General features: G+C 40.0%; 1 protein-coding gene across 12 annotated transcripts in view; it reads left to right on the plus strand.

Moving 5' to 3' along the window:
* cfap57 (cilia and flagella associated protein 57) overlaps positions 1-21,428 on the plus strand; it is a 311,646-nt gene that overhangs the window by 188,070 nt on the left and 102,148 nt on the right. For all 12 annotated transcript variants that reach the window (XR_015477379.1, XR_015477380.1, NM_001442688.1 and 9 more), the window contains 3 exon segments: positions 4,484-4,657; positions 5,176-5,334; positions 5,728-5,871. Coding sequence is in view for 10 of the 12 variants with exons in the window: in NM_001442688.1 (NP_001429617.1) it covers positions 4,484-4,657; positions 5,176-5,334; positions 5,728-5,871 (477 nt within the window). In the remaining 2 variants the exon portion in view is untranslated.

The following is a 21,428-nucleotide window of genomic DNA, read 5'->3' on the forward strand; positions in this document are numbered from 1 at the left end:
CAGGTTCTGCGCATTTCGCCGTTGGCTCACAGGCTCTGGGAGGGCGATGTCCTTTATCCCATCCCTCGAGCCTCACCTCCGGGGCATGCGTGCGATGTGTGAGTGAATCTATCGCCTCCAGCTCTCCTGGGGGACCCCATTGCTTCCCAGATCAGCACACCCACTCCGCGCTGCCCCACTGTTGGTACGTTACTAATTGTAGCGATAAGTCCATTAGCGAGAGCTCTGCCTGCTTTGTTAGCGCAGGCCAGCCCTTCGCCTCCCCCCAAGTTCACAGTTGTGTATTTCAACAGGGTTATTCCCCTGTCTGCCCTTGACTTGTGAGAAGTGATTGCTGTCCTCCTGGCGAAGGATGCAATTGAGCTGGTCCCTCCAGCCGAGATAGTGAGCGGGTTTTACAGCCCGTACTTCATCATGCCCAAAAAGAACATTGAGTCACGGCCAATCTTAGATCTGTGCAATTTGAAATGCTGTCCGCACAAGCTGCCGTTCAGACTACTTATGCAAAAACACATCCTCTGGTGCGATCATCCTTGCGATTGGTTTGCAACAATAGACCTGAAGGGCACGTATTTCCATGTCCCTATTCTTCCACACCACAGTGAGTTTCTGCGGTTTGTGTTCGAAGGTTGGGCTTGGCAAAACAAAGTCCTCCCCTTTGAGCTCTCTATGTCTCTGTCTTCACCAAGCTCGCGGAGGGTGACTTAGCACACCTTTGGCTCGCAGGCATTCACATACTCGATTATCTTGACGACTTACTGATTTTAGCCCAATCTTGGGAGCAATTGATCATGCTCCAGCACCTTCACCTGTTGGGGCTTCAGGTCTTTTCTCGGGCTGGAGCTGGACTCGGTCACCATGACAGTGCTCCTCTCCGGAGAGTGCGCTCAGCTAATGCTGAACTGTCTGAGAGAGTTCAACAGCAAAATAGTGGTCCCACTGAAATCCTGTCAGAGTCTTCTGGGGCATATGACATCTGCAGCCACTGTCACACAGCTCGGATTACTCCAAATGAGACCACTTCAGCACTGACTTTACGATTGAGTCCCCAGGCGCACATGGCACGTGGGCACACACAAAACACACAACATATGCTTCCAGCATGGGCAGGGGTGCTGTGTGTTGCGGGTATGCAGCTGCGGGCCTGTGGAAAGAATCCCAGTTGCATTGGCATATCAATCGCCTAGAGCAATGTTCCTCGCTTTCAACCGTTTTTTTTTCAGGGGCTGGAGCAGCAGCACGTGCTTGTCAGGAAGGACAGCATGGCAGTGACGGTGTATATAAACCGCATGGGGATATCCACTCTCGCCGCATGTTTCAGCTCGCCCACTGTCTGCTCCTCTGGAGACATTTTTTTTTTTTCCCTGACTGAGGGCTTTCTCGACACAGATGCACTGGCCCACAGCTGGCCTCGGGAAATGTGCAATTATGTGTTTCCCCCAGTGAGCCTGCTCGCACAGCTACTGTGCAAGGTCAGGCAGGACGAGGAGCAGGTCTTATTAGTTTTGCATCTCTGTCCCAAGCGGACCTGAATGTCAGAACTCTCCCTCATCGCGACAGCCCTCCCCTGGCAGATCCCTTTGAAAGAGGACCTACTCTATCAGGGACAGGGCACCATCTGGCACCCTCGCCCCGATCTTTGGAACCTCACTATGTGGTCCTTAGACGCGAGGAAGACTTGGGTAACCTACCAACTCATTCCTTCATTCATTTTCTTGTCCGCTTAGTCCTTTTATTAATCGCCACAGAGGAATGGACCGCCAAACTTATCCAGCAATTTTCTATGCAGCGGATGCCCTTCCAGCCGCAACCCATCTTTGGGAAACATCCACACACATTCACACACTCATACACTTTGGAAAATTTAGCCTACCCAATTCACCTGAACCGCATGTCTTTGGACTGTGAGGGAAACCTGAGTACCCGGAGGAAACTCACATGAATGAAGGGAGAACATGCAAACTCCACACAGAAACGCAGACTGACCGGAGGCTCGAACCAGCGACCTTCTTGCTGTGAGGTGACAGCACTACCTACTGCGCCACTGCGTCACCTAACATAGGTGCCCAAGGTTCCTGCCACACCGTTTAAAGACCAGGTAGTGAGCCTGCAAGTGCTGCCCCTGGAGGAGGCAGACCCAGCCCCTTTCTTACTTTTTCCAGTTGGCGCTTTGCGTATTTATCTGGACCGCACTCAGAGCTTCAGATCATCTGAGCAGCTCTTCGTCTGCTATGGCGGTCGGCAGCAGGGAAGTGCCGTATCAAAACAGAGGTTGGCCCACTGGATAGTGGATGCCATCTCCCTCGCTAACCAGAGCCAGGGTGAGCCGTGTCCCCCGAGAGTGCATGCGCACTCCACTCGGAGCATCGCATCCTCTTGGGCGCGTGCACGCGGTGCCTCTCTAACAGACATCTGTACAGCTGCGGGCTGGGCGACACCTAATACATTTGCAAGGTTTTACAATCTGTGAGTGGAGCCAGTTTCCTCAAGGGTATTAGGTAACCCTTGGTGATTGTGGAAACAACTCGGTTAAATCCGTAAAACTTCTTTGAAGTGGGATAAGTAAGGGCCAGGGATTACGTTGGAAGACCGTGCCTCTCTTTGATGCAGGAGCGCTCACGCTATGCCTGTCTATCCTCTCATCTGAGGTGAAGGTAGGGTGTAGTCATTATGGAGTTTTCCAGACATTTCCCCATTCGTGGCTTAAAATCCACTTATAGCATTGAAGTTCCTCATCTAAAGGGGAACGCTTTGGTTACTAAAGTAACCCTCGGGGAACGGAAGTGCTATATAGCATCGCCATAATGATTGTTCCTTAGCTGTAAGTGTCAGTCTCTTCAGCTTAAAAGGATGGTGTTTCCTTGCTTTCCCTGTGCTTATATGCGCAGCTAATTGGCTTAAGGCACACCTGCACAAGCTTACGCTGCCAACTCATTTGGCATTTCATTGGCCCTTTATATACTCTTTCAGACAATTGGCTTTCTGAAACGAAATCCTCATTCTTGGAATGAAATCCACTTTTATTTTAGTATTTATTTTAGTAACCAGAGCGTTTTTCCTCTATTTCTTGGGTCTAAATAAACCGAAATTTTCTCTCAACCTCCCGCTGATCTGCAGGTACACACACACACACACACACAAGTAAATGCTACTCTCTCATTAGCCCCTTTCACACAGTGATACCGGTAAATATCTGGAAAATTTCCGGAACGACTTTACCGGTATATTCAAAAAAGCGCTGTTCACACAGGCGAGGACGTTACGGAAATTTTCTGGAAAAGAGCATTCACACATCCATTCCAAAATACCAATAAATTCTGACATCATTCACCACAAATGAGCTTTAAACGGCTGTGCTTGTATTTGTAAACATTTGACTAAATTACAAACTCTGTGGATGATCAATATTGTGAACAACTTTCGCAGGATCACTTTCGCATGTTGAGATGTTCATAATATGTGCGTGTGCAGGTGCTCACAGGCTGTTTCACAGGCACACGCAAAGCTTGAAGGTAAACAAACAACGGCTTATCATAAGCATCTCATCGATGATTATTTACACAGTTGGCATTAAGAAGAACATATAAACGTGATCTGACTAAATTCTAGCAGCTAAAAGTGTCTGGAAAAATATTCAAAGGCTTTTATTCTCACAAACCGTGCGTACGTAAATGCGCCTGACTGTTGTGATTGGCTAATCAGATGTCTCATGTCAGCAAGTTCTAGACGTGCACGCGCTTATTACGGCAATCTTCCTTCTGCATTCACACAGCGCAGCATTCCGGCAAATTGCCGGTAATGTTACAACTTCTCTTTCCGAAAAATAGCCAGAACGAATTTACCGGTATTTTCAAAAAGGACCTGTTCACACATACACTGAAAGGTCTGTATGTGTGAAAGGGGCTATTGTCTGTAAGCAGCGCAAAACACTCGCAGCCATTAGTAAACCATTCAAGGCGCCTCTCAATGCACAAAGCGCGCTCTGTGTGATCGGCCCCTTAAAGGGTTCCACAGACCCAACTGTCTATAGTTTGTTTTGCAGCATAAATGTGTGAGCATTTTATTGACTTTTCCACATACAACATTGCCAGTAATTTTGAGCTTTAGTATTGCGGTACAGGGAACTACAGGGAAGGCAACAGGGTAGTATATCTACAGGGAGTGGTACAGCTCCCCGTTGTGCTGCCCCACCACCCAGAGATATGCAGAGATAAATGGGGCCAAACATCTGTTTTAGTTGGCTCCCAATTGATGATCTTGGCAACAGCTGGTCCATCTGCAATCCCAGGGTTGTTAAAGAAATTACTGTCTCAAAGACTTGTGCTCTCTTTTATTCAAGCTATTTGGTGATGTTAATAGATTTTTTTGGATCTTGGGATCAAAAATATTATGATATTAGGCCTTTTGTTAGGCCAAATTGTCATGTGCAGGACTGTGTTATCATTTGCAAACATAACAATTTTTCACTCTTTACTTTTTGCAGTATCAAGATGAATCCCAGCAGCGGTTTAAAGAATTTGAAGAACACATAAGGCAGGAAGAGGAGGACACAGATGCTGAAATTCATGACATCCGCATGAAATATGAGCAAAATCTAAGAGAAGAAAAAAAGGCCCATTCAAAGCTCAAAGTGGAATTGGATACCACAAAAAAACGGGTAAGTGACTATTTGTGCATTCCAAGCAAGATGTAATGCCCTCTAAAGGGCCCTTTACCGTGAAAAAAAAAATCATGGCCATCATATTACAGTGTAATTCCAAATTGAAGTTAAGGCCCTTTGCAATGTAGGAATCTGAAAAATACAACTGATGGCAACTTCAGGACAATGTCCTTTGAGCAGGGAAGCTTTTTGGTGTCACACACTGCACTTAATTCAGAAGGGCTCACTAACATGAGCAAACTATGAACAACACATTTACTACAGTATTTAATGTTTGCTAATGTTAATGAAAATGCAGTTGTTCACAATTACTCTCAGTGCATTAACTAATGTTAATGTAATTGAACTGAACTATGTAATTGAACTGTCTTTAATAAATGCTTCAGAAGAATTGTGCATTATTAGTTGGTGAATGCAATAACTAAAATTAACTAATTAAAACTTTTTTTACGTGTTACCAAAATGACAAATGTGCAAGGAGCTGAACCTTATCTAGGGTTTATTTTGTCATATAGTTTCATGACCTGCAGCGGGAAATTGAAAATGGGAATTTGGAGATAGAGAAGTTGAAGCAGGAAGTTCAGAGGTTGCAGGCAGTGATCAAATCATTAGAAAATGACATCACTGGGCTTAAAACTGCAATTCAGAACAGGGATGGGATCATTCAGGACAAGGTGAGCATACATGAACACTGCCATAATTTTAGTATAATTTACACACTCTTATTGTATCTATTAATATTTTAGCTTATTAAATATTTTTTACATTATATTACATTTGATATTCTAGCCTTAGTCTTAACTAAAATATAATTTAATTCTAGTGATATTTATGTTTTTTTTATATATTCTAGATTTAGTTGAAGAAAATATAACCAGTTCATTTAAATCACAATATGTACATTTTACTTATCTAAAAAAATTCTAAGCTCATTGTATACGACTGGAGAACACACAAAACATGAGTGATACTAAAATAATTAAGCAACATGGATTCAGTCCATGTGAGTATGACTAGTTTCAGCGAAGGAACAGTACTTGAGAGAAACATCTGCTCTGTCTCAACAGGAAAAAAACATCTTTCAGTTAAAAAAGAAGAATGACACACTTAACAAAACACTTGAAGTGATGGAGTTCAGGGCTGAATATATGCAGGAGCAGATTGAGCCGAAAGAAAATGAAATCCAACAGCAAAAGGACCAGATGGTGGAGGTAGGATGCATTTTAACTCCCTGGGATTGGCAAACGCATAAATGCGTTTTAGAACATAATGCACAAAAGGACCTTGAAAATGTTTTAATTGCATTAATAAGACAAACACAGATTGCAAAACTGCAAAGGGTCTATTTCTATTTGTATCTATTACTAATTACAATAAAACAATGTGTTTTTGTAAAATTTGTAAATCAGACAGAGAGAGTGCCTTATCTTTCTGTGTCTTCTGTTAACGTAACTGGCAAACATATCAAAGAAAACAGCTAAATCTCTGTTAACGTTTGCCTCACAGACCTGTGAGACATACCTGAATAAAGCCTGAAGTGTGTAATCAAATATAATGTATTTTTGGGAACAGTTCCTGGCTCTGGCTTACCTAATTTATACAGCCTAACAATTCTTTAGAGTATTTTGATTTCAAAAGCATTGTTGTTTTATGAACTCTAAAAAAACACAGGTTAAAAAATTACCCAAATTGGGTTGTTTTTAACCGTACTGCTGAGTAAATATGGGACAGAACACACCAGGGTCTAAATTAACCAAAGTAATTAGATTATTATTTTAACCCCATTATTGTTTTTTTTTTTACACAATAATTAGTTATTTTTACTTAAATAATAGGTTAATTTAATTTAATAAATAGTTTTTTTTTAAATGTCATTTTTTGTTTTATTTTAAAATCATTAACCACATATAAACAAGCAGGTCAATATTGTATTAGCTTTATTTTTGTTCCATTAAAATTGTTAAGCACATTACATTTTGTAAACACACTTTACATCAATAAAAAATTCAAGAGACTATGCAAAAGTAAATACAAATTATAAACTGTCACGATACGATGATAGACAGAGACAAAAAGGTGTGGATCCATTTGCAGTTAATGATGGGGTGGAGCGGAGGAGGAGCAAGAGGAGGGATGGGAGGGTCAGACCAGGAAGAAACAGGAGAGAATGTCCAGGGTGGGTTCAGCAGGTCAGTGACCCCAGCAAGAAACCAGGGTGAAGCCGGAGGATCTGTCCCGAGTAGTGGGGAGGACCACCAGGGAGGGGCGGGAGGGATGACCCAGGGACAATCCCGCAGGAGACACAAGGCAGGAGGTCTGTGGGGGGCTGGCTGGAGAGGCGACTGGACAGGAACTGGCAGAGCTGGAGGCAGCTGGACAGGAACCGGCGGGGCCGAAGGCAGCTGGACAGGAGCCGGCGGGGCAGTGGGCAGCTGGTCTGGAGCCGGTGGGGCTGGAGGCAGCTGGACTGGAGCCAGCGGGGCTGGAGGCTGCTGGACAGGAGCCGGTGGGGCTAGAGGCAGCTGGACTGGAGCCGACGGGGCTGGAGGCAGCTGGACTGGAGCCGGCGGGGCTGAAGGCAGCTGGATTGGAGCCGGCGGGGCTGGAGGCAGCTGGACTGGGGTCGGCCAGGCAAGGAGCCGGGCTGGGGCCGGCAGAGCAAGGAGCCGGGCTGGGGCCGGCAGGGCAAGACGTCTGGATGGCGTTGGTAAGGCGAGGAGCCGGGCTGGGGCCGGCAGGGCCAGGAGTCTGGTTGGCACTGGCAGGGCCAGGAGCCAGGCTGGGGCCAGCAGAGCAAGGAGTCTGGGTGGCGCCGGCAGGGCAAGGAGCCGGTAAAGCAAGAAGCCGGACTGGAACCGGCACTGAACTGTGCTCTGGGGCTGGAGCGCTCTTGGGCTGGGGCTGACACTGGTGGGCGCTCTGGGGCTGGGGCCGACACTGGCGGCTGCTCTGGGGCTGGGGCCGACACTTGCGGGCGCTCTGGGGCTGGGGCTGGGGCCGACACTGGCGGGCGCTCTGGGGCTGGAGCAGTCCTCTTCCTACACGTTCTCCGTCTGGTCGACTGAGTTAGAGGAGGGGCGTTGTCAGCAGTCAGAGGAGAATGCTCTGGGGCTGGAACCGACACTGGCAGGCGCTGTGGGGCTGGAGCAGACACTGGGGTTTCGCAGAGTTCGAGAAGCCTCTCAAGAGGCTCAGTAAAAGCAGGTCTTTGGGTAGCCCGGCGTGGATAAGCCCGCAGCTTCAATCTAGCTTTTCTTCTCCCTCCCGAGGATAGAATGGCAGGCCCCGAAAACAAAGACGAACGACGAACTAACAAACAGTGGTTTGGAAAACAACAGGAAAACGGAGACAGCTGTGTATTGCAAATCAGTGTAGGTGGTTCCGGGTGTGTGAACGAGGTATGTATGGAATTGTAGTTCTTTAGGGACTGTAGTTCGCTCTGTGTTAATCTCGAACTACAGTGCCCTCTAGTGTACACAGACAGTCATGACAATAAACTGCATTCAAAACAATTTGTTTCATATATATGGGTTTTAAGGTTTGGGTTCCTAAGGTTTTAAGTTTTTTTCTCCAAATTACATCAAGGTGAAACATTTTAAAAAATTTACATGAATTCACATGCACATGAATTTAAAATGCTAAATGTTTAAACATTTAAAAAATTCATTAACTACAAAGAAACTCAAGGTTTGGTAAAGCTGTTTGCACATAAATCCATATGCACAACAAATTACTTCAACAGTTGTTTGTTACAAAGCAGTGTTTTTAGTCTATATTATGAACCATATATTCATAATATATTCATTTGTGCTGGACAAAAATGTCAATATTCATCAAAGTGTGAACATAAATTAATACTCTTCCTCAAGCAATAAGCTGTTTACATACAAAACTAAAAATCTAAATCTGTTAAATAAAAACAAATAAAAAAACAAAACAAATAAAACTAAAATGCTACCTCATGATGGCATGGTACTCACAGCAAAAAGGTCACTGGTTTGAGTCCCGGCAGGGCCAGTTGGCATTTCTGTGTGAAGTTTGCATGTTCTCCCTGTGGTTGCATGGGTTTCCTCCGGGTGCTCCGATTTCCCCCACAAGTCCAAAGACATGTGCTATAGGTGTTTTAAATAAGCTAAATTGTCTGTGAGCGTCCTTAGCTCGAAAGCTTTTACTGGCAGCATGACAAATGCCTGGGAGTCAATGTGTGCATTTTGAAGTGACATAAGTGAAAAGTCTTGATGCTTCAGTCTGCTGGAGGTACTCCACCATATTTGTTCCAACCTTAAGGACAGATAATGCAAATATGTGTGAGAGTCAAGTGTGGGTATACATTGAGCACTTGACTGGCCTACAAAGCATGGCAAACATTGTTAATGCCTGTGAAACAACATAAACCAATGAATGACATTAACTTTAACATTAACAAAGATTAAAAGAGCTATAACAAATTTGTTTCTCATTGTTACTTTATGTTAGTTGAAGGAATAGTTTTAACAGATGGTAATATTAATATTAACACATACAAAATATTGTAAAATGTTACCAGATTTCTTGTTACATGATCTTACATTATATTTTACATTTAACAGACACATTTATCCAGATTGACTGTAATGAATTTCTGCAATATTTAGAATTACACTGTTAACCTATCACTTATATCTTAACCCACTATCGCATCTAGCCAAGCCACCAAACCTATCCCAAACTTTACACGTACCTCCCCTCAATATCAGCAAAAGTGTTTTGAAAAAAAAAAAAGAACTCAAAAAGTACATTATACTAATTGTTTTTTTATATAAGTATTATTTAAGGGTGCTGGCTACCTAATAAAATATGAGCTAAACAAAAAAGTATTTTCACTTGACATTTTAAAGTTATGGGATTTAAGATTGCAGTTTTTTTTTTTTTTTTTTTTTTTAAACTACTGTTTTAAAAAATTGATCTACCAATTACCTGGCATGACTGTCCTGCTTGGTGCATCTTCCTTTTCTCTTTAGGGTCTTCTCAAGTGCCTCAGATGCTTTTATATGTTCCTCAGCCTCTCTTCAATGTACCCAGGACTGGTCTGTTATTTCAACTTTGGGCAAACCATGTTTCCTGCAAATACATTTAAAAAAATGTATGAACACACAATACAAATGAAAAACTGAATTAAACTGTGGGTATTGTTAAAAATTCTACACATTGATCTTCATCTACACATTGCCAATTATCCACCTCATTTTGCAAGAAGGTATGCCTGTTTTTGTGAATATGTTAGACTTACAATTCATTAGCTGTTATGGGTAAAAGACTACAAGAATAACAAATGTAGTAAACTGAATTGCTTGCACTACAAAGTATTTTTGTAAGGTTTTATGTTAAAGATAGTACATTAAAACTATATTAATTTGAAGGTTATACATGTCAGTTTTGTGATGATTAATTTACACTATTTGCACAAAAGCACAAGACAAATAGGACATAACAGAAAAACTTACCTTAAAAACTACAAGTTCTGGAAGCTGCCATTCATTTAAATGATGTACAAAGCAATCCATCAAAGCATACTGAGATCACATAAAACATAAAAACAGAACTACACTTCAGCAAACAGTTTTATTTATGATGCATTATTTAAGCATAATTTCTCCTTTTAGTATCCCACAAAAGAAAGTTAAACATTTTGAGATTTTTAGTTAGTAAAAAAGTCATTCATTTATTCATTCATTTTCTTTTCAGCTTAGCCCCTTTATTAATCAGGGGTCGCCACAACGGAATGAACTGCCAACTTATCGAGCATGTTTTTTATGCAGCAGATGCCATTTTAGCCGCAACCCATCTCTGGGAAACATCCACACGCACTCATTCACACTCATACACTATGGACAATTTAGCCTACCCAATTTACCTGTATTGCATGTAACATGAAATTAGCTCATTTTATGAATATTAATAATCAACAATAATGGTTTATTCTTAATTATTAATATTCCGGCTTAAGCTTCAGTCAGTTTGGTCAAACAAGCATATAATTGTATAAGATCATGCTCGCGCGACCGAGCGGACTCCCAGATTATGAATATTAATTATCAACAATAACAAATTATTATTAATCATTAATATTCCGGATCAATTTGCAAATTCGACCAAACAAACACAAGCAGAGCCGCCGCTTTTCCGAGCGGACACAGTAATCTATTCATTTAGAAAAAGGGAATTTAATTGCTACTTCTTGTGAAGTAGATTAATCATTCAAAAGTATTAAATAACTTATAATAGCTAGGCAGGGGAATCTGTATTTCAGTGACATTTTCTCGTGAGGCAAACAATACAATTCATTTGATTATAATGGAATTTATTGACTAGTCAGACGTAACGAACAAACATACGCACAAACATACATTAAACACAGAACAAAAGGTAAACCACGTGGAGATATCGGGTCTATAGAACGTGTAACAACAAAGAGAAATAGTAAAGCGAGGAAATAGAGATTTCAGGTAAAAGAGTGACAAAACTTTCAGTTCCACACGCACCATTAAGGACCACCGAGACTATAAAAAACACCTTTTTGATAAAAGGGGCACAGCTTAATCGCATAACTAAAATCACCTGGTCGTTCATGTCTGGAGGTCTCTCTTATGCGTCTCTCTTCCGTCGTGATGAAAACTCCTTTTGATGTTTTTCTTGATGCGTGGAGTTTGTAATGCAGTTCTGACGAACACGATCGCAAACTTTAAACTGAGTTTACTTTTGCCGGAAAATAAAGAAAACGTGGCGGGAAAGTCCATGCGGCGTAGGAAAACCGTGTGGCCCGAAGGCCACCTCTTTGATGTTCTTTGTTCGGACGCTTTTCTTTCTGCCCAGATGTTTGGCAAAAGGTCTGGTTATACCTGCGGGTCACGTGACAACCCGTTCAGCATTCTGACCAATGGTTTCAGTACAAAGTTCGAGCGGGAACCCTTTCTTTGTCTCGAGGCTGCTCGTATGCAAATTTGAGTGTCCGCCTAAAGCATGCGGACAGGCATTTAATACAGGGCTTTAATGAATAAAGCAATGCGAGTTATGGTCTTGCTCTATGCATCATGTGTTGTAAGATGTAAGCAGAAACCCATCGGTACCAAACATGGGGGGTTTAAAGTACATCAACATAATTTTTCATATCCTTACAATATTTATGCTTTACAAAGGCCTAAAGGGAACATGCATACAGGTTATAAGAGAGGTTACACAGGTAAGAAAAGTCAGAAATGAGATACAAAGTTTACAAAACATAACACATTGGTTTTGTGCTGGTTCAGGATTTGATTAGTTCATTTTCTTTCTGTCGGAACAATCTCGTGGGTGTGTGTGTGTGTGTGTGTGTGTGTATTTGGGCAGGAATGTCTTTGAAGCGACAGACACTTCTTATCTATCCAGTCCCCCTGAACAACTTAAGCTGTCACGAAAATCCAGACTTCTTGGAGCCAGGAGTCGTAAAACCCATGCGAAATACTCAAATATCAAATACTAAAATCAATAAGTAGTTTTACCTTCGGACTGTACGCTACAGCATGTCTTTGAGGTGAAAACCCACGCGAATGCAGGGAGAACATAAACTCCACACAGAAACGACAACTGACCCAGCCGAGGCTCGAACCAATATAACAATTTGTACATTTAAAAAAAAAAAAAAAAATTCTTATAGATTAAACCCCATAATCATATTTAAAATTATTTAGATTTCATGTAGATGATGTTCTAAACTGTTTGTACATACAAGAGAGAAACTAGCGACAAAGATTTTAATTCCACAGTGATAACAGCAATTGGCAAAGCAGCAAAAAAAATGATATACATGCCAGATGAGACAAAAGTGTTTACCTTAAGTGATTAAACACCTCATTTGCATTTGATTTATCATTTGCGATGTCAGTTTGAGGATTTGATTCACTATTTGCGATGTCAGTTTGAGCATTTGATTCACCATTTGTGGAGTCATTTAAGGATTTGATTCACCATTTGCAGAGTTGTTTGAGCATTTGATTCACCATTTGCGATGTCGGTTTAAGGATTTGATTTATAGTTTGAGCATTTGATTCACCATTTGCGATGTCAGTTAAAGGATTTGATTTATCATTTGAGGAGTCGGTTTGAGGATTTGATTCACCATTTGCAAAGTTCGTTTGAGCAATTAATTTATCATTTGCAGAGTCAGTTTGAGGATTTGATTTATCATTTGCAATGTCGGTTTGAGCATTTGATTTATAGTTTGAGCATTTGATTTATCATTTGATCCTTTAAGCATTTGAATTTTCATTTTAATTTTGTTAGGAAAAAACTTCAATAGCCTACAGCATGCGGATCTCTTTGCTTTCGTGTTGATTACCTCTGCTCGTGCACAAAACTTCTTGCACGCTTCTAAGCCGCTTCAAGAGCACGGAGATCTTGTGCGCTCTCAAACAAACACTGCTGAGTGTGATTTAGTGCGTTTATGTAACGAGTATGTCTCTAGCATTTGTAAGATTTGCTATGAATATTTGTGAATGTCTTCAATAAACCTACAGAACAATATTAATGCATCTTGAAGTAAAGTGAAACAGCTATACATTGTGTTTGCTGGTCTCACGCATCACCCACCTGACAGTCAGTCAGTCAGCGCGTAACCTTAAAGGGTTAAACAAATGACGCACAGCACTACTATGGTTACAGAAAATTTCACGCTGGTATAATTCACTTACCCTTTAATACGTTTTGGTGTGATTATTAACCGCTAATTAAAAAAATAGAATGTTTTGAATGAGAAGATGTAATGTAGCTGTGGTGGGATCAATTTTGGCATAGCCCCTGCCATGAAAGAATGAATGTAGCAGAAACCATGCCGTATTTTTTAGTGTGTGTATGCTAATGCAAAGAGATATGTCTTTAATCTAGTTTTAAACTGACAGTGTGTCTGCCTCTTAAACTGTTTTAGGAAGTCTGTTCCATTGTTTAGTTGCCAGAATAATTTATTGTCCATAATTAATTGAGTGTAGGGAACGAGAGTGGCTGTAAAACACCAGTAGCTCCCTCAAATACAGGACAACCAGCTAGTAATGCATTACAACAGTCATGAAAGCATGACAAGAGGTCATGAAAGCATGACATTCATAGTATATGTGGAAGTTTGGCAACATTAAGATGAAAAAATGCAGTTTTACAGATGCATTAAATGTGGACTGAAGATCCATCAAGATATTGTTCTCGGTTTTTGTGTGTTAGGTTTTTGGGTCCAATAAGCAAGATCTCCATTTTATCTGAATTCAGTAATAATATGTTTTTAGTCATCCAACTGTTAATGTCAGCTATACAGTCTGTTACTCAGAATTTGTTCAAATTATCAAGTTGAGAGGAAATGAAAAGTTTTGTATGATCGACATAACAGCGGAAACAAACTCCATGTTTTTAATGATATCCCCTAGCGGTAGCATATATAGTGTGAAAAGAAAGAGACAACTCAGCCTTGTAGTACCCAACAGTATAATTTTGATCTGTATGATGCCTCTTTATTAACTTTTACAAATTGATAACGTTCAGGTAATGTAAGACCTGAACCTGGCCAATGCTGTTACAGTAATACCAACATAATTTTCAAACCTATCAAGGAAAATATTATGATTGATGACGGCTTATGTCATTGATGATGCACTGTTCAGTAAGCGCTTTCGCTCAGCACAGTGGCGATTTCTTTAGTTATATCGTTTTAGTTGTTTGGGATGCAGTGACATGCAGACAAATATTTTGCTGTACAGGGGTCCGTTCTTCGTACGTGGATTACTCAGTTAGCTGGATTTGGATATTGACGATTTGACATGATCCAGGATCGTTTCGTTCTTCAAAGCTGATCCGAGAGTTGTTGTCATGGCAACAGTTCTGCTAGGTCAAACCTGATCGGGAGCAGGTTCAATTCATATAAACAGGATTAGATCGGCTCAGTTCAAGCAAAGATAATACAGTAAGTATGTTCCGAATTCTGATATTTTCTTACAGTAGTAGTTATATACACTTGGGAAAATGGTACATATTTTTTAACTATATATATAAAGTTAAAGTCATTAATAAAATAAATAAAGTTATACATATTAATAAAACGTATGCAATCTGCACCCTCGAAATGAACAAAGACTGCCATCTGGTGGTGTAAAGAGAAAACTTATTGGTATGAACTTTTTAGATCGCTTAGTACAAATTGTGTATAATAGAAATGCACAATATGTGACTTTTTTTTAAAGCAATAATACATTTATGCAGTCATAAACATGTTTTGATAGTTAATATGCCAGTGATTGATGCTTCACAAAAGTTGCAGACACCTTTACCAATATGAAAATGCTTTTGTAAACAACCAGTTATTCTTTACACCGATTAAAAAACGGATACTATTATAAAGAAAATCTTTTCTAAATGTAGAACTAAATACATTGATTTGCATTGAAATGCATGATGAATACTCTTGTCTTGACAAATGAAAGTGTAAAGCCTGCAGCTCACAACAAACGTGGAAAGTTCTTGCGTGTCATATTAAACAAACCGTTTACTGGTAATTTGATGTAATTTTGCTCACATGGATAATTGAATATTAATCAGATGATTTCATTACGCTGCTGTGCCGTCAGCCAATCATTGCATTGCTGATCATGATTTCGAGGATCGATAGATCTGTCCTTCACAACACACGCAGCGATCTCAGATCAGTTTATCCAGACATTCTAATCTAATTCGCGAACTTGTTTGAAGAACCAAATTAGCGAGAGATCAGTTATCAAGATTAAAAGATACAGGATCAGCCAAATAATCTTAGATCATTTAAGCGAGGTACGTAGAACGGACCCCTGATCAGCCAATTTTGATGCTTATAAACAATCATAAAGTCTTTGTGCTGCAGGAATTAGGTTTGCTGAAGGTGCAACTGTCATGCAGTGAGCGGTTTGCGTCTTTAATAATCTACAACTGTCACGATCGGGTCTGGAAACCGGTGTGTATACCACTAAGCCACAGAGGAAGTCGTGTTGGACCCAAACAAAAACACTCCAAGAGGGAATCCAGAAAACAAGGATTTATTAAAAAAAAAAAAGTCAACTTAGGTTCTTCTCAAAAATGAGGTAGCAAAACAGACAACTTAGGTTCTTCTCAGAATGAGGTATACAAAATACTCTAACAGTATAATAAACATGTAAAGAAAACTCCACAAGGGGAGAAAACAAACAGATAATAATGCAGTCAACAACAAGGAAAATAAAACACTCTTACTAGACGTAGCTAGGGATGGCTGACGTGAAACTGACGTTTCGACACAGTGTCGAGATCCCGAAGCGCAAGTGTTTCGAAACACTGCACCGAAGCATGATCCGAAGCACCCAAGTCACGTGACTAAAGTGTTTCGAAACACTTGGTCACGTGACTAAAGCGATTCAAAACATTGATCACCTCAGAAGCGTTTCGAGACCTGGCGAATCTCCATTTGGCTGCCAAGGTCAGGAAAAATTTCATTTCATATGGCCTAGTGGACTGTGCATGTGCACGATGTTGCTATTCATTAGTTGACTTCTTGGGTTTGAATCCTGACTTCTACAAATACTCCGAAATGATGGTTTTATGAGTTTTTATCATGTTTCTGTATTTGTATAGCCTAAATATGATACAGCTGCAGTTACGCCATCAATTTAGCATCATTTTTGTAACACTGTAAAACAATAATAATTATTTTACAGTACTGTGATAGTTTGGTTTAGGGTTTGGGTAGACATTAATAAAATACAATAAATGGGAAATTTTATGAATAATATAAATAATTCTTGATAACTTCAGGCCACAGTTTCTGATCTAGTAACAACCCTGTTTTAAGACCAAAACAAGACATATTTATTAACAAATTGTTTATTCGGATATCAGACAAATGTTGAAACAAAACGATTCAAGAGCAAAGCATTACCAACTGGTATTAAAGCATTTCAAAATAGCTGTTATTGCCTGGCTTCGAACCCACTATCCCCAAATGCTAGTCAGACACTTTAACTGCTCCGCTACATTGATTAAAGTTTACACCAGCAAAGTAGGGTTTAATACCTCAATTTGCTCAACTGCTATGTGCTGCAGCTGTTTCAGTGCAATACATTAAAAAAATGACCACTAGGTGTCACTGTAGAGTGGTGTTTCGAAACGTTTCGAAGCTTTGACACATTTGCTTCGACTGTTTCAGTGTTTCATGAAGCCTCACTTTGCCCACCACTAGACGTAGCTCAGGAGATCAAAGGAACCGCAAGGCAAGTTCACCAAAGATGACTCAAAAACCAAGTGAGGAACACAGACAAAGTGACAACTTAAATAAACTGGCTGGAACAAGTCACAGGTGATCCAAATTAAGTAAACAAGAACACATGAAGAAGAACAAAGACAGAGGGGAAACACGGGGACCTCTAGGGGAATGGAGACAAACTGCAGGATGGTGACAACAACAGTTTGCGTTCATTGAACAGTAATAATGATAAATTAATCCGTATGAAACAGTCCCTTAAAAGTCTCATTTCGCTTTCAGTTTCAGGCCCTGGCGGGTTTTGCACTCACACACAAGCGTACTGCGCCAAAGCCCAAATGAACCGATCTCTGGCACACTTCTTCCAACCGAGCCAGGGCCGGCCAAAAGTGCCTGAGCCCGATTCAGAGCACTCACACTACTCAAAAGATCTGGGAAATGGACCTGGGCACGGTTCGGATAGCATAGTGTGAGTATGCTCTAAGAGACAAATGCAACCATGATCGGATGACAGGAGCAGGTCATTTGTAATTCTTAGGTATGCTGTTTCTTTGCTATGAAATGGTCTCAATCCATATATATATATATATATATATATATATATATATATATATATATATATATATATATATGCGATTAATTTTAAATAATTAATGCATAAAAAAAATAAACACAATTAACGCAGTTGCAGGTTTTTTTTTTTACTTCCTGTTGTGGTGGACGTGTGTTCAACATGCAAGAAATTTGGATAAGACCAAGGAAGCACTTTTTGAAGGCAAGTTTCAGTATAAAACAATTAATGTCGCATCACCAGGCTCTCCAGAGTTTCATGCAATTTCGGGTGTTTCATTTTTAACTTTCGACTTCTGTTGTAAGTTGATACTGCATGGAGAGCAGAAAGAAAATCCTCCGCATTTCGTGACTCGGTGTTGCTTTAAGGTAATAAAATTGCTGCTTACACGGTAGAATTTTAATTAGAGTATAATCTTAATCATATTAAAATCGGAGTATTTGTGTCTCATGTAAATGTACTCAGAAAGTCTCTGGTGAAATCGCGAGCTGTCAAAGACAGGGCATTCCTCTGCCTTTCAGCATGAGCCCTCCAAGTTTAGCGTGTTTCCTCATTAAACACAACGTAAGCGAATACTTCGCGTTGTTGTGACAGAATCCTTGTGATATACAATAATACTTTAGAACGCTTAGTTTAAGCAAATTTGATGAACGCAATCATGCTTGTCGAATCTGAAGGGAGCCGCTCCAGCGCGTTGTGAGTGTGTCTGTGTGTGTGTCTGTGTCAGGCCCGTTGAAGGGTGTCAGGGGTGGAGTGAGCGACGTATCTGAGTAGGGGCGTGTGCACGCGAGACGTACCTGAAGGACGGTGGGGGGTGAGTTGCGGGCGACATACCTGAAGAGCTCGGAGGGATGCAGTGGAGAGGGGTGTGCAATGTATTAAGGGACCGGTTTGTGAGAGATTATCATTCATTTGAGGGCATCCTCTGTGCATTTGCGGGATACTCCTAGTCTTATAGCAACTGGATGAATGTAAAGGAGGATTAAGCAAAATTTTTTCTACTTTATATTTAATGTTCTCAACTCACAGCAATAAAACTTTACAATGAGTGCAACTGTTTGTATTCAATAGCTTATTATTATAATTTTCCATTTTCCATATTTGTATTCATATTTTTTATATTGCCATTGATTGTTTTAAAATTAAAATGGCATTAACATGCCTGTGTTTTAATTTCTGTAATAAATATGGCTGTCAAGACAGGATCTTGATGGTTTATTGTGGGTATGTTGTTTACATGAAGAAATCTGTGTTACAAGTTAAACAAAAATTCTAATAAACAATTATATTTTGAATTTAAATAGTTTTGTCTTGCGTTTACATTAATTTGACATTTGAGTATGCAAAATTACAAGTTTTAGTATTTTAAATGCGATTAATCGTGATTAATCTCGATTAATTTTTTAAAAAGGTGCCATTAATTAGTTAATTTCTTTATCGATTGACAGCACTATATATATATATATATATATATATATATATATATATATATATATATATATATATATATATATGGCTGATTCCAGGGTTATGGATGTGACATTTGCAGTAAAAAAATTAAACGTATATACTCAGAGTGTCACCGACTCGGTCCCAGTCATTCCCCTCGCTGGCCAGCAGAGGCCGCCATCCCCGGACCTTTAAGCATTACATCATCCACCTAAACTGATTGCGCACACACCTGAACTGAATCCCGTTAATGACCTACGCCACCTGTTATAAGCCACGCTCAGACACCAGTTCAGTGCGATGTCTTGTTCTGCCACGGCCATCATTTCTGAGCATTAGTCCTTGCCTGATCTTCTGTGTATTACCCCGGACTGTTTCTGACTCTGAGTTGCCTTCTGCCTGCCCACGACCCACGCTTGTAATACAGACTCTGTACCATGCTGCCTGCCCTCGACCCACGCTTGTTATACAGCAGGGCCGGAGTGGGACTCTTTTTCAGCCCTGGAGTTTCAAGCCTTAGACCGGCCCACCTCAGTTCACCACTGACTATGTTAAAATAAGGTAATTTCCAATTCAGTTTCTAATTACACTATCACATCTTTTTTTGAGAAAACAGCTGTTTTAGAACTTCAAATGTTCAACAACCCTTACATTATTATATGTCTTAACAATAAAAATGAAAAAAAAAAAATGTTTTTCAGGCAGGGATCGAACCCAGGTTGGCAGCGCCACAACCTAACGTGCTAACCACTGTACCACAACAGCTCACGAGACTACGAGAAAATAGATAAAAAGAGCAGAGCTGCGGTAAAATAATGAATAAGAAGGCTGTGGTCAAGTAAATAAATAAATAATTTTTAAAAAGTGTGACTGCTGAGAGCAACAGATTCTGGAGCTAGGACACCGGCCCTCACGGCCAAAAAACGGACCGGCCCACCGGGAATTCTCCCGGTCCTCCCGATTAGCCAATCTGGGCCTGTTATACAGACTCTGAACCACGCTGCCTGCCGTCGACCCACGCTTGTTATATGGACTCTGAACCACGCTGCCTGCCACTGATCCATGCCTGATATATCACACTGTGTCTGTCAGCCGCCAGCCCCACGACCAATACTGAGTGCTGTTGATGTGAGTTCGCACTTTAGTGCGTGTTGTATGTTTGTGATTGAACTGTGTCTATTAAATACTGCAAAATGGATCCCTCCATGTCAGTCTCCTCGTCACACAGAGAAGTTATATGTTAATATCTAGGTATATGTGAAATATCTGTTTATATTTTTCTTACCCATTAACCATGGAGTTCAGGCATTAAAAATATATCACACTATGCAAGTGTTTTTATATGTAAAAAGACGGCGAAATGAATGTGTTACGGAAATGACAAAAAAAAAAGACATGAGTTTGTGAGTTGACATACTTTGTGAAAATTCTGTAAATGAAAATAATTATTACAGTTAACTGTAATAATAATTACAGTTAAAAGGATAAGGGTTGGCTCTGCATGGGACATGTATAATTCGTTTTATTTAGTTTTTCAATTTTGTATTAATGAGGAAAAGATATCGTTATGGACGTGACTTGTCTTCGTTACGGAGGTGACTGCTCTAAAATTGACAGTTGACAAATTATGAAAATCAGATAAATGCTTTCAAAACATTTTTCCAAAGACCTATTTGTGAATATCTGTTGGGTAGGTAAAGCAACAAACTTTAACCTCTGAGACATCTGAATGGTAAGGTTGCACAGTTAATTAAACTTAAATAGATCTTACCTTGTTATATTTAATTCGTATTAGGGCATGTGTGTTGTTAAAGGTCAATGCACGTTCAAATGTTTAAAACTCAATTCGGAAACAGTGTTGCATGCTAACATGATGCTTTTATACCATGAATAATATAGAATTGATAATAAACATAATCAGCTATAATAGGCACTTCAGGTTGCAAAAAGTTCATACAGAGGACCAGGGTGAGTAAAATTTATTATGAAAATTTTTGTGTAGGGTATATTAAACAAGCATAGAAAAATAGTCATTGGTTGTAGGCATGTACGATGGATGACTATACTGTTTATATTTCAAGGCTGTAGTTTATAACCGATTGTGTAAAATATTGAATATGTATATATGAAATGTACAGCTGCAGGTCCTATCGATTTTTCTAACAAATATAATACTCCTATAATGTAGTTAAAGCTTAGATCAATATAAAGATTGTATTCTTATTTTGCCATCTGTAAAATAATTTTAATAAGCACTCAAGCGCATTTGCCGGGTGCTGGAAATCTTTGAAAATGTTTTCATTTTAATGTAGACTATAGCCTATTTTCAAGGTTTGAAAATTGCTTAGATTTTGGATTAAGTGCTTGGAACATGAATTGTCACTTTGATAATTTATTTTTATAAAAAGTTATTTAATGAATAAAAAAAAAAAAAATTATTTATGCTCTGCATGAAATGAAAACTCTGCTGTAGCCTGCTCAAGTGCCTGCAG

The sequence above is a fragment of the Danio rerio genome, chromosome 2 (assembly GCF_052040795.2).
Source record: "Danio rerio strain M-AB ecotype USA chromosome 2, GRCz13ab, whole genome shotgun sequence".
Taxonomy (NCBI): domain Eukaryota; kingdom Metazoa; phylum Chordata; class Actinopteri; order Cypriniformes; family Danionidae; genus Danio; species Danio rerio.